Here is a 15,086-nt window from a genome sequence, read left to right as displayed (position 1 = left end):
TTGTGGCAGCAGGCGTTTAGTAGTTTTTAGTTTCTTACTTATTGTGAATAAGTGAAGTCAAAGAGTTTGTAACTCAAAATATTAAGGGCATTTACCATATGCAAGACCTTATGTTCAATTCATCCTCCTCACTTTCGCATATTAGTAGATGTACATTGAGATCAAGGTGGTTTTAGGATCACCCGGTGTCCAAAAAATATACTGTGAGGGTTTTTGAAAACCCTTTGAATGTTTGATATGAGTTCTTTTTGTGCACACAAAGTATTTGATGTAATTTATACTAGACATATCTCGGCAATACTCAATAGATTGCGTCGAGAGCACCCATCAAATTCTCTCGATAACAATGATCATATTGCTTCAATATATGTCAATATCTGTTGGCATAAGTTCAACATGGTTCGCGCAATGTTTTTATAAAAAAAACTTGGACCTTTAACATTAAGATCCCTAACATCCAAATTTTTGAATCTGCCACTGCTTTCGCATGAATAAAACAATAGAAAAAGGTTAATTGGCTCCTTTAATCCTAATCTTAATAGTATCACATAATGTTGTAGCCTTTACACTCAAACATTTCTCCAAAATCCAAATTTAAAGAACCCAATGCATTAAGTTTTCATAAACTGATGACAAATATTAAATTATCAAATGCATGGCAGCATAAGCTTGAAATTGCTGTTATATCTTTAAGTTGATAATTCAAAATGTCTTATACCACCAAAAGTCTAATTTGAGTTAAAAGGGTTTAATTTCAGGTACCTAAATTAACATGTAGATTCTTTCAACTCATAGGATTGAAAAGAATTCATGCAAACGGGACGTTATTTTAAGATAACATTACCGTCACATGGTAAATTAAATTGCACAATAATTTGTTACGTTAAAATTATTTTGTATCCTATGTCTGACTCCCACACAAAGGAGTCTAGTCATTGCATTAAAGTTTGTACTTGCATAGATAGAATCAAGTGATACATAAATACAAAAGAGCATCGTGAAATGCAAAATTTTCATATGTGACTAGATACCATCACAGTGATATTCAAATATGATAATTTTCTTGACTTGTTAAAAAGTAGCATAACCTATCGCTAACCTCTACCTCTTCATATTTTCGTTTGCTTTGTTTTGGGTCAAGCCTTTACTTCCTCAAGGCTTAAGTTACGTGTGTTGTTTGCAATGTTGCAGTGCAGGAGTAATATAAGTCCGGCTCGGAAGTGACCCCCTCCTATCCCATGCGCATGGCTCAGGAGAGGAGGAAAGTCAATCAATTGCCCAAAACAACGCATTTTATATAGATATATATATATATATATATATATATATATATATATATATATATATGTATTAACAAAGCATGGTTGAAAAGAAAAGAAAATTACAGGAGAATAATTTATATAGTAACATTTATTGTAATGAGATGTTTCATATTAATAATATATTGTTAAGTGTAAGATTATAACGTTTTAAATCAATAATATATTATAAAATGTAAAATTGTATATACAATAATAATATATTATTAAATTGAGATTCTACGAAATAGTGAATTCGTTTTAGGAAAAGGATCCTCGTCGGATTCTTTTTTTAGGAATTTTAGGGATTCCTATATTTATCGTACATTGTGCGATCAGAAATAATTTAAAATTTAAAATTCAATTATAAATAGTATCTAATAAAAATTGATCGTACGATGTACAATAAACAAACACGATTATTAAATTTTTAAGAACCCTACAAAAAGAAAGAAAAACTAATGAAAAGAGCTTGAAAACTTTGAGTTTTAATGATAAAGACAAAATAAAGGGTAAAGTGAATAGTACCAGGTTTGACTTTTTAGTGTAAAAATATGATTTTTCATTAAAGTGAACAGTACTGTGAGTTTTTTGTTAAAATTCCCAAAAAGAACCGACGATTATTTTCCTTCATTTTAAACAAGTCGATCTCACATTACAAAGGCAAAATATGAAGTGATTGCTTTTATTTATTTGTGATAATCTTGTGTTTGTACACGTTGTGGTTTGGTTGAAAATTGTCAGCACCTGCAAGTTGGAGGGCGACATGCCTGGCGGTAGGGATAAGAACGCCACGTCTCACCAGACTAGGACACTCCTACTATTTCCTTTGGTCTAAAATATTCATAATATCTCGATATTTTCATCGAAATTTTCGTGTTTTTGGACTACCGATATTTTTTTGGACTACCAATATTTTCGATATCATCGATATTTTAGACCTTGCTAAGTCACTCATATATCTTACCATGCAATGTACAAAGTGTAAAATATTGTACTAATTCATTATATATAAATAATTATGGTGTGTTTAAACTTCTTTCATTAATTACTACATATTTTCTACACTCACAATGTTTGTCAGCTCGCTATATAATCAACTTAAATCAATTATATCTATTATGCAATGCATTTCCTTCCAATTTTTTGTAATAAACTAATAGATAATTGATTAAATAAACATCCTGCAAAGTTTCAATAAAAATTTCCAAGTTTTTCTTATAATTTCCGTAGTTTTTATTCAATTTTTATCGATATCGATAATATCCCGATATTTCCATCGAAATTTCCGTATTTTTGAATTACCGATATTTCTGATATCATCGATATTTTATACCTTGCTCCTAATTCTTCTCTTTTCAACAGCGCTTTCTTTCACCCTTACCAATAATTTGGATGGAATTACATCTCAAATCACTGTTTAAGACGCTCTCATTGTTTTTTTCACTTTTCTTAATCGCTTCCTTTCTTTTAACACTTCCTAAATTAAGACATCTCGTGTGCCCCAGCCACCAAAATTTTCCAGCTATAGGTGACTGTCATTGATACCTTTGGCGTGAGAGAAACCACCCGACGTGGTTTGTTGACTAAGACAGTTCTTATATATATCGAGTGAGAAAAGTTTTATATTTTTGTGGAAGGTGTCTGATGGATAATATATTGTCGATCATCCGTACCTTTTATTTTTGTTAATTATGCAATGCATTTCAGCATGATCGCTTGATTATGTCAGTAATCACACTAAGTGAGACTGGCGAGATGTTTGTGAGAGGCGTCTGACAAGACAAGTGACTTGAGCACCATTTATTGTTCCTCTCCTATGATGCAATGCACTTTGGATAAAACGTTTTGATTAAAACCATTCTTGCACTGAGTAAGATCAATGTGTGATTGAGTGAAACCAAATAAATCAAACGCTCTGTGAGATGTGTCCCAACAATTGACGTCATCAAACACTAGTACTTAAATTTCATTCCTTTGATGCAATGCAATATCGGACAGAAATTGTAGGTGCAATGAACATCTAAGTCTCCATATATGGTGCCATTTAGTATACAGTTTAACGGTATTTTTTATATTTGTAAATGCGATCTTGGATTCCAATCTTGTCAAGGATAAATTTGAATCATGTTATTACTAGTCCATTATGAGGTTATGCTTATCTATTTTTTTTAGTGTAGATAATATCGTTTATTAAAAAAATGTATTTACATGGTGTAAAGGGTATTGGCCATTTGGGTAGTTCCTCGTGGAAAATGCATGCCTTGTGCAGTTGCCTTATGCCTGCGGTACTACTAGTACCAACTGGTGCCACTTTTTTAGGCTAATCGTACTATTATTCATCATAGTAATGATAGGAATATCATATTTTTAATTTTTTTTATAAATAATAATATCTACATTAAGAGAGAAGAGTGAGTTTAACTTTATAATGGATTAGCAAAGATATGGTTCAAATTCGATTTTGACGAAAATCGAACCTAAAACTTTTCACTTACAAGTGAAGAGGAATATCACTAGATCGTAATAAAAAATAACAAAAATATCATATAATCACATTCAATTAGATAATTAAAAAAAATATACACATCACTTATTGTATCATATGATTCGTAAATATGATTCGAAAATACAGTCTTTCTAATAAATTTTATATTCATAATGGACTATTTATTAATTACCAGCTCGGTTATGCAGAGTTTTCAAGAACACTGCAGATATTTTGTGCAGAAAAATGTTTCATAAAAAGATACGTATCTCGATTCAGGACAAAAATAAATTGATCATTTTATTGGTAACTAGAACCGGATTTTGTGCCATAAAGGTCTAGGGAAGAATTTTTTTATATATTAATTGTATATTATTTTATCATTAACACTGACGTGAGATGTTATTCTGGAACACAACCAAGTCAGAATGATTAAAGAAGTGGAACTCTTGCATTATTCAACTGTTATAATCCCAAGTAATGTAACTACTTGTTTAAACCGTGAAGGACTTATCTTCAATCATTCACAAGTCAATTGGATGCTTTCTTCTTCCAAATGAAATGAACCATTTTTCTTCTTAATATTTTAAGGAGAGAATTATTATTATTTATGTTTCTACATATTATATATGATATAGGGCTGGTTTGGTATTGCTGTGCTTTGAAAAAAAACTGCTGTGAGAATAAGCGGCTGTGTTGTGAGAATAAGCGGCTGTGAAATAAAACAGCAGAGTGTTTGGTAAACTTTTTTGTAAAAGTGCTTTTGGAAAAAAAAAGAGTCTGATAGTGGGTCTTTTCATTAAAGGAGCACTGTAGCTTCGTGTGCTTTGAAAAAAAGCCAGTTTTCCAAAGCTGCAAATAGCAGCTTCAGCTTTTTCCTTTGATTTCAGCTTATTCTCACAGCAGCTTCCAAAATAAGCCATTTTTTTTCAGTTTACCAAACACCTAAAACCTTCACAGCTTTTTTTCATGGGTGCTTTTTTTTTAAGCACCTCACTCCCAAACTAGGGCGCAGTCACCTTTTTAGAAGCTGCGGCGATGATGTAAGAAGGCACTGCGATTCGAAGAGAACAAAGTGAATTACAAGACAACATAGAAGTGAACATACAAAATTGAAAGTTTGTTTTGATTATCTTCACCAAAAAAAAAAATGTTTTGATTATTTATTCGTAATTGTTATAAATTATTGATTAAGTATAATTATTCCATCATAAGTATAGGAGGTGTGAGCCTTGAGTAATTAGGTCTTTTAAGATAAAACTTCCCACCTAAAAATGACAGTGTGATGTAGTTAATATTTAAGGAAAATTGGGGCGATGATATAAACATCAAGAACTAGCAATATTCAGTCTAAAGAGAAAATTGTACATGTATAAGTTGGTGTTTTTTCTCAACACGTATATCAATTTATGGCCCATTTTCACACTGTATCGTCATGCATACGTTTATTGCTAAGACAGTCGATGTGCCTCCATTTGCAATGTAACTTCTCCCTACTCGTTTTAGAAGAATTAAATTAAAAGAAATTACCTAATATTGATTTTTCTGATTAGGATTTTTTTCTCCTTTTTATGTTAACAAATGTCTTTTGTGAGATTTGAACTCAAGATTCATTTCAACGAAGTTCAGTTGAGACTTAATATTTAATTGGACCAACTAATCATATAAGATTTGTAGATATTTTGATCCTTCAATATCTTTAACATATTGATTTTCCTTCCATGAGATTGATTTATAGGATTTAACACTTAACCCATTCCACCAAAAACCCACTTGAGTCCAAGTTCATGTGCTTCATGGTACTATTTTAATTTTAGAAAACTAGAATCTCTGGGTGTTCTGTCAGCATTTTGCCACTGGTAAAGACAAGATTAGAATCTTAACCCTTAACCCATTCCACCAAATACTACTCTAAGATCATCATAAGCAATTCCCAACTAGAATGTTGATTGAAATTGCTTCACTTAATTACGATACCCTTAGGTATTTTTTTTATTTAAATGCAGAAGGAAGGACGGATAGACATACTTAATTAGCGATGCCCAAATCCGCTTGATTAATTATATTAGGTTAAATAAGAATAACGTGACTTTAAAAAATGTGGAAGAAAGAAAAGGTTTAAAAGGCTTGAGAGAATCTAAAACATATGCACCTCCCTCCATGTTACTCCATGTATGGTAGCGTGACACAAAATATGGGCAATATATATGTATTTCCAACATTAATCAATAAAAAAACATAATTAAAAATAAAAAAATGAAGACGAACCCTGAGTGCTGACTTGTCCCCCATACCACCCCCACCCAGGCAATGGCTTACATGGTTAAATTTGATTGCACCTCCGGCTCAGAATCTCATCCCCATTATTCTTTCACTCATTTAAGCTTTCAAAAACTCCTCGAAATCCTAAGCAAAGCCCTCAATGGTTAATCCCATTATAAAACATTACCATATCCCTTTATTGGACCTTCTCCCTCCCCACTGTCAAATGCCATATATTATTACTTCATAGATAGGCAATATATAATCCTCTTCCCTTCCCTTACTAACGAATGGTTATGGTATGCTTAAATATTAGCCCTACATATGCTTATATATATATATATATATTATAAAGATTTGAGTAAAATGTCTCGCCTTCTGATTGCAAATCACAATTTGACGTGCAATCTAAACTTTTATTTTATGTTTTAAACTAGTTATTTGTGTCTTTGTATAAAATGTCTCGCTTTCTGAGTAAAATTTCTCGCTTTCTAATTGAAAAATGTAATGACTAAAACTGTGTTTTGCAAGTAAAGACCTGAGCAATTTTCTTTTAGTTGTGTATGTCGACAATAAGGAGTGGAAGATGACCACATTGTAATTGCTAAACAAAGAAAAATGTTAGAGAGACTACGTTTTAGTATCAAATTTGTGTATTATATGATGTGGAAAGTTATGTATATAGAAGCCTTTTAAGAGAAGTGATCTTTATTTTTAAAAAAAGTGGGGACTAATTGTGTAACCCACTTCACATCGAATTTCAACGATCCAAACCGTCTAATTTGTAAGTCTTGATCGTAGATCATCCTTACAAAAATTCAATTCAATTCGAAATAATTTGCCTATTTAATTATTACGATGAAATTTTAATATTTCTTATAGAACAAAGTGTTGGTCAATATCTTTGAACTCAATTAAATACCTTAAACATTTCCGATATGACTAATATTTTGTAAGGATGATTTATGTGGTGCAACTTGCAAAAAAAGACAGTTTAGATCGTTAAAGTTTGGTGTGGTGTAAGCCCAACAACTAATGAGTTTATTTTCTTAAATATTTGCAATATACATCACTTATGACATCATATTGTACCCAAATATAATATAAAGATGTGATGTTCCTAAGTTCACTCTAAAACGAAAGCATCTAAACCAAATTTACCATGCATTATTATATTGATTTTATTTATTTTGTGAGTGACGCAACGCAAGCCTCCAATGCAAGTGGAAGATTAAAAAAACGAAAAGGCAGGGAGCAAAGGGCCACGAAGGGGCAAAATAAATGAGATGAAAAGGAAAGCAGCTGGTAGCGATTACCCCATATCCAATCCCATCAAGTATAATCCACATTCCACTCTCCAGTGTTCCCACAGTCAAAAGCAAAGAATCCAACGGTGGAGGAACATCCTGCGCGGAAACACGGAGCCGCTCTCGCCCAACTCCTTGGAATCTCCTCATCTCTCTCTCCAGTCTCCACACCCAGACCCAAACACTCCCCCCACTTCTCAGCACACCCATCTCCGTCTCTCTCCTCTATTTATATCACCTTCCCCGGGCCTCCTTGGCCAGCTTAGCTTAATTTTCCCCTCCTCTCTCTCTCTCTCTCTCTCTCTCTCTCTCTCTCTCTCCCCCCTTTTTCTTGGACTGAAAGCAATCTCATGTAATTCTGACTGTTTCACTTCCACAACAAGGATTATTATCATGAGTTGCAACGGCTGTCGAGTTCTCCGAAAGGGCTGCAGCGACTCCTGCATGCTCCGCCCCTCCCTCCAGTGGATCGAAACCCCCGAAGCCCAAGGCCACGCCACCGTCTTCGTCGCCAAGTTCTTCGGCCGCGCCGGCCTCATGTCCTTCATCTCCGCCGTCCCCGATTCCCAACGTCCCGGTTCGTAATTATTCCGATTGTACCCTTCGTTTTCACGACTAGTTTTTCCATTTTTTCGTTTCTGATTTTCGTTTGTTTTCAGTTCTGTTTCAGTCCCTGTTGTTTGAAGCCTGCGGCCGTACGATCAACCCGGTCAACGGAGCAGTTGGGCTGCTCTGGACCGGCAACTGGCACGTCTGCCAGGCTGCCGTTGAGACCGTCCTCAGCGGCGGTACGCTCCGGCCGATTCCCGAGCTCCTCGGCGGAGCGTCCACTCCCGACGAGGCCTCCGAGGCCGATGTCGGCGGCGTCACTATCTCTACCGACATGTGGAGGCTTCGAGATCCGAGTCACAACTCCGGTTCCTCCTCCCGGTTCACCAGCTCCCGGTCCGCCAGGGCCTCCTCGCCGAAACGCAAGCGATCCGCCGCGGCCGACGAGTCCTCCACCAAGTTACTTCAGCCCCAGCAACACGCGGATCTGGATCTCCGGTTGACCCCGACCCCGTCTTTCAAACCCAAGCCCAAACCGGAGACCCGACGACCCGGAACCCCGTCCATGAACTCGGATGAGTCCGGCGTCAGCACGTGCTTCGAGAGTGGGTTCGAAGATCAACACCCGTACTCCTACGCCGTCGGAACGGAGAGAAAGCTACTCAACTTGTTCCCATGAGGAATTTTCCCTTCCGCCAATTTTTTGTTGGTGAATCCGACGCGGCTATATACTCTCTCTCTTCTGTAATATCCCTAGTTTGATCTCTTTGGGGGGGTTGCCCGGAATCCATGTCCGGCGAGTTTTTGATGATCTTGTTACTGTTTATAGAGATAAAAAAAGAGAGAGAAAATTGAGAGTTTGTGTGACATTAATAAATATATAAATAATTAATGGTATTTATATCTTCTTCTTGTTTTTACAATTTTGTGTAGTTTTTGTATCCAATTTGGTTTCTATTTTCAGAATTTTTTATTTTTATTTTTGTTAAATAAAGATTTATATTAACAGGGCACAAGCCCAAAGAGAACATGGAACAAGCCGAGAGAAACTCTCACGGTACCAAAAAAAAAACAAAGGGGAAACAACTCTCAAAATTTTCAAGAATTTTTGGACTAATATCGCGATATTATAGTTAATATCACGATATTAGGCGATATTATAATTAATATCGCGATATTATAACATGGAACAAGCCGAGAGAAACTCTCACGGTACCAAAAAAAAAACAAAGGGTAAACAACTCTCAAAATTTTCAGGAATTTTTGGATTAATATCGCGATATTATAGTTAATATCACGATATTAGGCGATATTATAATTAATATCGCGATATTATCGATAATATCGCGATATTTTGACGAAAATTCATTGGATATTCATTAAAATATCGGTAACTCAAAAAAACGAAAATATCGCCGATATATCGGCGATATTTTGGATATTTTCTTCCATGCAAAAACAAAGGGGAAACAACCCCAAAACAAAGCCAAACCCACCCAGGGAAAGACGACGGGAAAGCTTAGAGCCTAAAGAGCAGCAACATTCCAATTATGGAGGATCGTCATGTTAATGGTTGCGGGAGGGAGGCAGGCAGGGAACTTCTTTTCTGGTTGGTTCTGCTTCCTTCATCCTTAACTCCTCCTCAACTTGCATGTAATGAGTTAGACCAAACCCTACTACCCATTAATTATTACCAACCCTTCTAGGTCTCTCCTTCGATTTCATCCTCTCTTTACTCCACTAATATAATTAGTGAGATCTTGGAGTGATAGTGGGTTGAAGAGACTCATAATATTCACAACTACAATCCATCTCATGCAGACAAGGTTAGAATTTAAACACTTACATGTTTAACCTATACAAGTTTACGTAACGTGTGAGTATGGAGAAAATAAAATAGTTTGAATTGCAGATTGTTAAGAACTTAGAAGCGTCAACATGCTTACTCATTTGGAATTGGAAAGTCATTAATCGGGAATGAAAAATGAATGGATTCAACTAGTTCCTTCAGTTGATCAGAGCCGGGTATTGAATTACGGAGTTGGAGTAGCACCCACACCGTTTTTAGTTTCATTTGTCTTAGCAAACAAAGGTGGAGAAAACTCCTACATTCTCAGGTCCTCTTGGAGCATTCAACTCAAAGCCTAGATCTTGAAACCACAAAATCTCCTAACATTACAAAAATAGTAGACAAAACAAATGGTCCACTCATATCCTCTTGTATTTCTTTTTGTTTTTTTGTTGGTAAACATATCACATTCACATCGCCATGTACTTCAAGAAATGTTGAAATGCTGCTTGCCATAGCATAAGTTCCCATTCCATCCTCCCCCAAAAGATTTTTATTTTATTTTTTTCTATACTACAACAATCACTTAAGGAAAAAAAAAATTTGAAATGAGAGCCTTAATTCCGACACAACATTATCATTGCGCATGATTTTTAAAATAGTAAGTCAATGTGCTCATAAACATTACTTAACTACTTGATAGACCGTTTAGCATAGGGGTGGGCACGGGTCGGTTCAAGTATTGTTTTGAATGAAACCGAAATTAAAACCAAAACTTTTTGCAGTTCGGTTGGGTTCGGTGCAGTTTCAAACGATTTCAGTTTAGTTTTTAAGCAAAAATGTACAATTTAATATATGAAATGCAATCAACAAAGAAGAACAACTTTTTTTGTTTTTTTTGTTTAACTCATCTAGAAGAATACCTTTCTCGGCCTTTTGGCTAAGATCAAGTGTAGCAAACTCATCTAAAAGTACAATAATTTCTAGTAGGATCATAGATTAGAACTTGAAATGAAAGACATCATAAATTAGAACATATTAATAAGCATCTCCCAATCTGAACATCACAGAGAGTGCTCCTAAAGGGTACAAATCCAATGTGGGATAATGCATTCAAGTGCCTGATGATCCAATTTTCAATGCATTTTGTGTCAATTTGTCAACGTCCTTTGTGTGGAACATTTACCCTTTGATCACATGTCTAGTGTAGGATAATGCATTCAAGTGTCCACCCCCATTGATGTGTGATGATATTATGTTGAAGGCTAAAGAAAGAAAGTATGAATAATAATATTCTAGTGTGGTTTAGTCCATACGATGGGTATGGACTCATAACAAACAACCAATTAAAACATGACATTTAATATGGACATTTAATTAAATGTTTATTAATATTTGCAGTGCGGTTTTCAAAAGTCAAAACCAAAACCTAACCGTTTCCTACATTGCAGTTCCCTTTCACAATCTCAAAATCGAACCGTTAGGTGCAGTCCAATTTGGTTTGTGTTTTGGTTTTAGTTTTCTATATCAAATGCCCACCCTTAATCTAGCATATTATGTTATCAGATAATACATGTGTCAAACTATAAAAGTGATAAGAGTGGAACTATTGCAGTGAAACATGAATAGTTAAGGGTAAAATTTAGGGAGTTTTAACAAAACACTCCCGGTATTGTTCACTTTTAACAAAAAAAACACATTTTTACCTTTAATTGTCATTATATACTATACCTTTAAAAATGACTTTTCATTAAAAGAGAAGTTTTTTTGAATTTTTCATTAGTTTTCCTTAAAATTTAATAGGGTGAGTTTAATTTAATTTATCTACTTATAAGGGTGGAACTGTTGCAGTAAAACATGAATGTTGAAACTCAAACTATAAAAATGACTGAGTGAAACTTTTGATAACTTTTGAATAAGTTTAATTTGATTTATCTACTACATAAATTTTGAAATTTCAAATAATTTAACGCAATATGAGCATTACCACGACTTTATGGTGGTAAGGAAAAAGGCACTAAAAAAATTGAAGTAAGCTATTTGGACGCAGGGTGGGTGGGAATGCTATCTGGTACATTAATTTTTATAATATAAGTGGTCAGATATTTGAAAAAAAATCAAAGCACTTATATTATGGGAACATTTTGCTCACTATTATAACTATGATGTATGTTCACCATACATCTCATCATCCGACATATGTCATTTCAACTAACTCTACTTCACTTTAATACTAAATGTTCCTTTTCTAATTAAAAAAAAAAAAACTACGGTTAAGTAAAATAACATGTGTCAAATAATGAGGTCTATACCAAGCAAACCCCCATACTTAATGATATGAGCAATAATGCACCGGGCGTACAGTAGAGAGAAATAAAATATATTTGGTAATTTTAATGGAATGGATGCAGAGAGAGAAACTCAGAAACTAAACTGTACAGATGGAGAAGGAATCAAAAGGGTTGTGTTTGGGGGGACCCACTGCTTGCAACGCTCTGAGGAATTTTTAGTTGTGACTGGAATACAAGTAGTATTCCACGTGTTTTAATAGGAATGATGAGAAATTTTATTTTTTAAGTTATTAAATTTTTAGCACACATATCCCGTAATTTGTTTAGTGACATGTGAAGTACTATCCCGTGTACCGGTTACATCGAAAAATCTCTCCAAAGCTTGTGGTTTGTGCGTCTCTTTCACCCAATGGCAAGCCAAGATAGACGGACCATGTCAGCGTCAATTTTGGCTGTCTTATTTACCATATTAATAATAAACATAAAATTATAATGAAATAGAGTTTCACTTTGGTGCTATATAGCCTTAAATGATGCAAATATTGGATGACTTAAAATCAGAAGACTAATAAAAAGCAATAATCTAATAGAGTTTTCTCATCATTTGTAAGTGAGATATCTTAATTTTGATTCTCGTCAAATGCGAATTTGAATCACATTATTACTAGCCCATTATGATGCTTAGCTGTCACATCCCGACTCCGCCGTAGCACAATATTCTCCGCTTTGGGCCACGCCCTCATGGATTTGTTCCTAGGCAAGAGAACCTCACTACCCAAGACATGTCATGCTAGGAAGAGAGGGGCAAGTACATATAAGGCTAGGAACCAACCCTCACCCCACTGATGTGGGATACTACATTAGCCCCTTCTCCACACTTTAATTTCGATAATATCGTTGTTTAAAACTAAAAAAACAATTCCGGTCATCCAATGCCCTTAGCATTTAATACTACGTAGCAACGAAGAATTTTCCTATGAAATAATGTCATATTATACGAGATATTTGATATTTGAGTCTAAATAGAAGGCAAAACATCTCCAAATACACGTGAGACTTAAAACTTATATTTGAGTATGAAGGCAAAGTGAGACTCAAATTTGGATTTCAATATGAGATTTGAGCGCAAGGTGAAACACATGCTAACCAGTAAAAATGTTATTCAATCTAGAAAAATGAGATTTGAGTTTTGAGTCCAATGCAATGCACATAACCAAATTGTTAAAACTCAAATATGAAGTTTGAGTTTAATGTTTGCTCCTCCAATGCATTGGCACTCTATATTTGGAAAATTTAATAAAAAGAGTTAGTGACACATTATCTTATTCTATTTTAAAGTGCGCATAGTTTGAGATAAGCCACACAGTAAGTTAACACACTAATTAAGTATTCAACTCATTAACATAATTAAATTAGTTAAATTTGAAATCTTCGACTTATAAATGTAAAAAAATATTATTAAACTGTAATTTAAATTATATTTAGATATTTTAGTTCTACTTTGATTCTTTATAGAATTCCATCCGCTTGAGCATTAATCAGCATTGCCTCATCCTCCTGGGGAGTGGGTGGGATCCACTTCGACACCACCATCATAAATTTACCTTCATTATTTTAAAAATGTTCAAATATGGCTTCTTTAGAGGGAATATTTGATGTCAGCCACCAATTTACAATTCTTTTTCCTCATATCTTTTTCAAGTTAAACCTAATTATATCTTTAAATAAATAAAAGAAATGGGAAAAAGAAAAGAAAAGAAAAGAAAGGAGTAAGTGGTTGAGTCACTAGCGGGGAGACGGCAGGACTCGGGGAGGTTGGAAAATGGGGGGTTTTCTTTTGGTGCAGCAAAGCTGTGTCTTCAATGACAGAGCTAGAAATTTTTTACCGGATATGCTAACTTAAAGATTTAAATCTTTATTAATAAAGAAACTTGATATTATATTTTAAATCTTTATTAACAAAGAAACTTGATATTATATTTTTTACAGTATCAACTAGCTTAAGAAAATTTTCATAAGATGAGCCAATAATTTTTGTTATTTAAACAACTTCAAACTTGTACATGTACAAGAAGTGATGAGAAAAAAGATATGAGAAAAAAAGATGGTTTGTAAACTATATCATATAATTAAATTGAGAGAATTCGCATTAGTGACAAAATATATGGTGGGCTACATTCGCAAATCGATAAAAATTACATGTAAAATTTTATTTCCTACCGAAAACTACCTGGGCTACAGCCCAAGGTAGCCCTTAATGTGGTTCCGTTGGTATGCGTCTCATCGCTTTTGTAGTGGAGCCCACGGAACATTCTCCCTCCCCAACATTATGAATGGGCTCTACTAGTAGCTTAATTTTGAGTGCAACTTATATGGAATGAGTTCACTATTGTATAGTATTACAATCCAATTTAATATATTATTATGTGAAAAAAAAATTTGTACTTGATATTATATTATTAAACAAAAAACACTACGTGACGGTGAACTCGTTCAATATAAGTTATTCTCCTAATTCTCCGCAGGGCTCCCTCCAAGTTTCAATTCAACCCACTTGGAGAACTTGGCGTTGTCTGGTCTTTGATGCCCTAACCCAAGGAAGCAGCAACTCCATAAGCTACCTACTTGCTCAATGCACTCATCAAACGATCAAAGAAGCTATGTCCTACCTACCCAACAGTACAGTTTTAATATTGAAGGAATCCTGCCACCATTGTAGTACATACATGCATGCACTTGTGTAATATTACATTGCATTTGCATGACATACACGTTTTTGTCCGCAGGAATGCATGAAAATTTACAGTTACATGACACGCATTAGTAAATTATAATTTGAATATTTACTTCACCAAAAGAGAGTTTCTTGGGTGCCACAGGCCACCAGACTGTACAGATATTGCACTAACTAAAAAAAAAACGAAAACAAATGAAAACTTATCCCACTATTCTCTCTCTCTCTCTTTCCTCACGCTCATCTTCTCTCCTCATCTGCTTCTCCATATTTAGACGGAACCTTGACCATAGAAAGTAGGACGTCCTCACCTCCTCTCTCTGTAGCAACAACCACTGCCGTCGCGATAACCGCTATCTTAGTAGCCA

At 34.6% G+C, this 15,086-nt stretch overlaps 1 protein-coding gene and 1 long non-coding RNA gene across 2 annotated transcripts in view; one reads left to right on the top strand and one right to left on the bottom strand.

Moving 5' to 3' along the window:
- Positions 1-15,086, bottom strand: part of LOC126602064 (uncharacterized) — a 76,220-nt gene that overhangs the window by 50,682 nt on the left and 10,452 nt on the right. The window lies entirely within an intron of this gene.
- LOC126602062 (LOB domain-containing protein 37-like) lies at positions 7,349-8,827 on the top strand. Its single transcript, XM_050268875.1, has 2 exons — positions 7,349-7,932; positions 8,015-8,827. The coding sequence occupies exons 1-2, from the start codon at positions 7,749-7,751 to the stop codon at positions 8,581-8,583; spliced, it is 753 nt and encodes a 250-aa protein (XP_050124832.1). The 5' UTR covers positions 7,349-7,748; the 3' UTR covers positions 8,584-8,827.

The sequence above is a fragment of the Malus sylvestris genome, chromosome 15, assembly GCF_916048215.2.
Source record: "Malus sylvestris chromosome 15, drMalSylv7.2, whole genome shotgun sequence".
NCBI lineage: Eukaryota > Viridiplantae > Streptophyta > Magnoliopsida > Rosales > Rosaceae > Malus > Malus sylvestris.
Note: the sequence above shows the minus strand (reverse complement) of the source record. Positions and strands in the feature narration are given on the sequence as shown.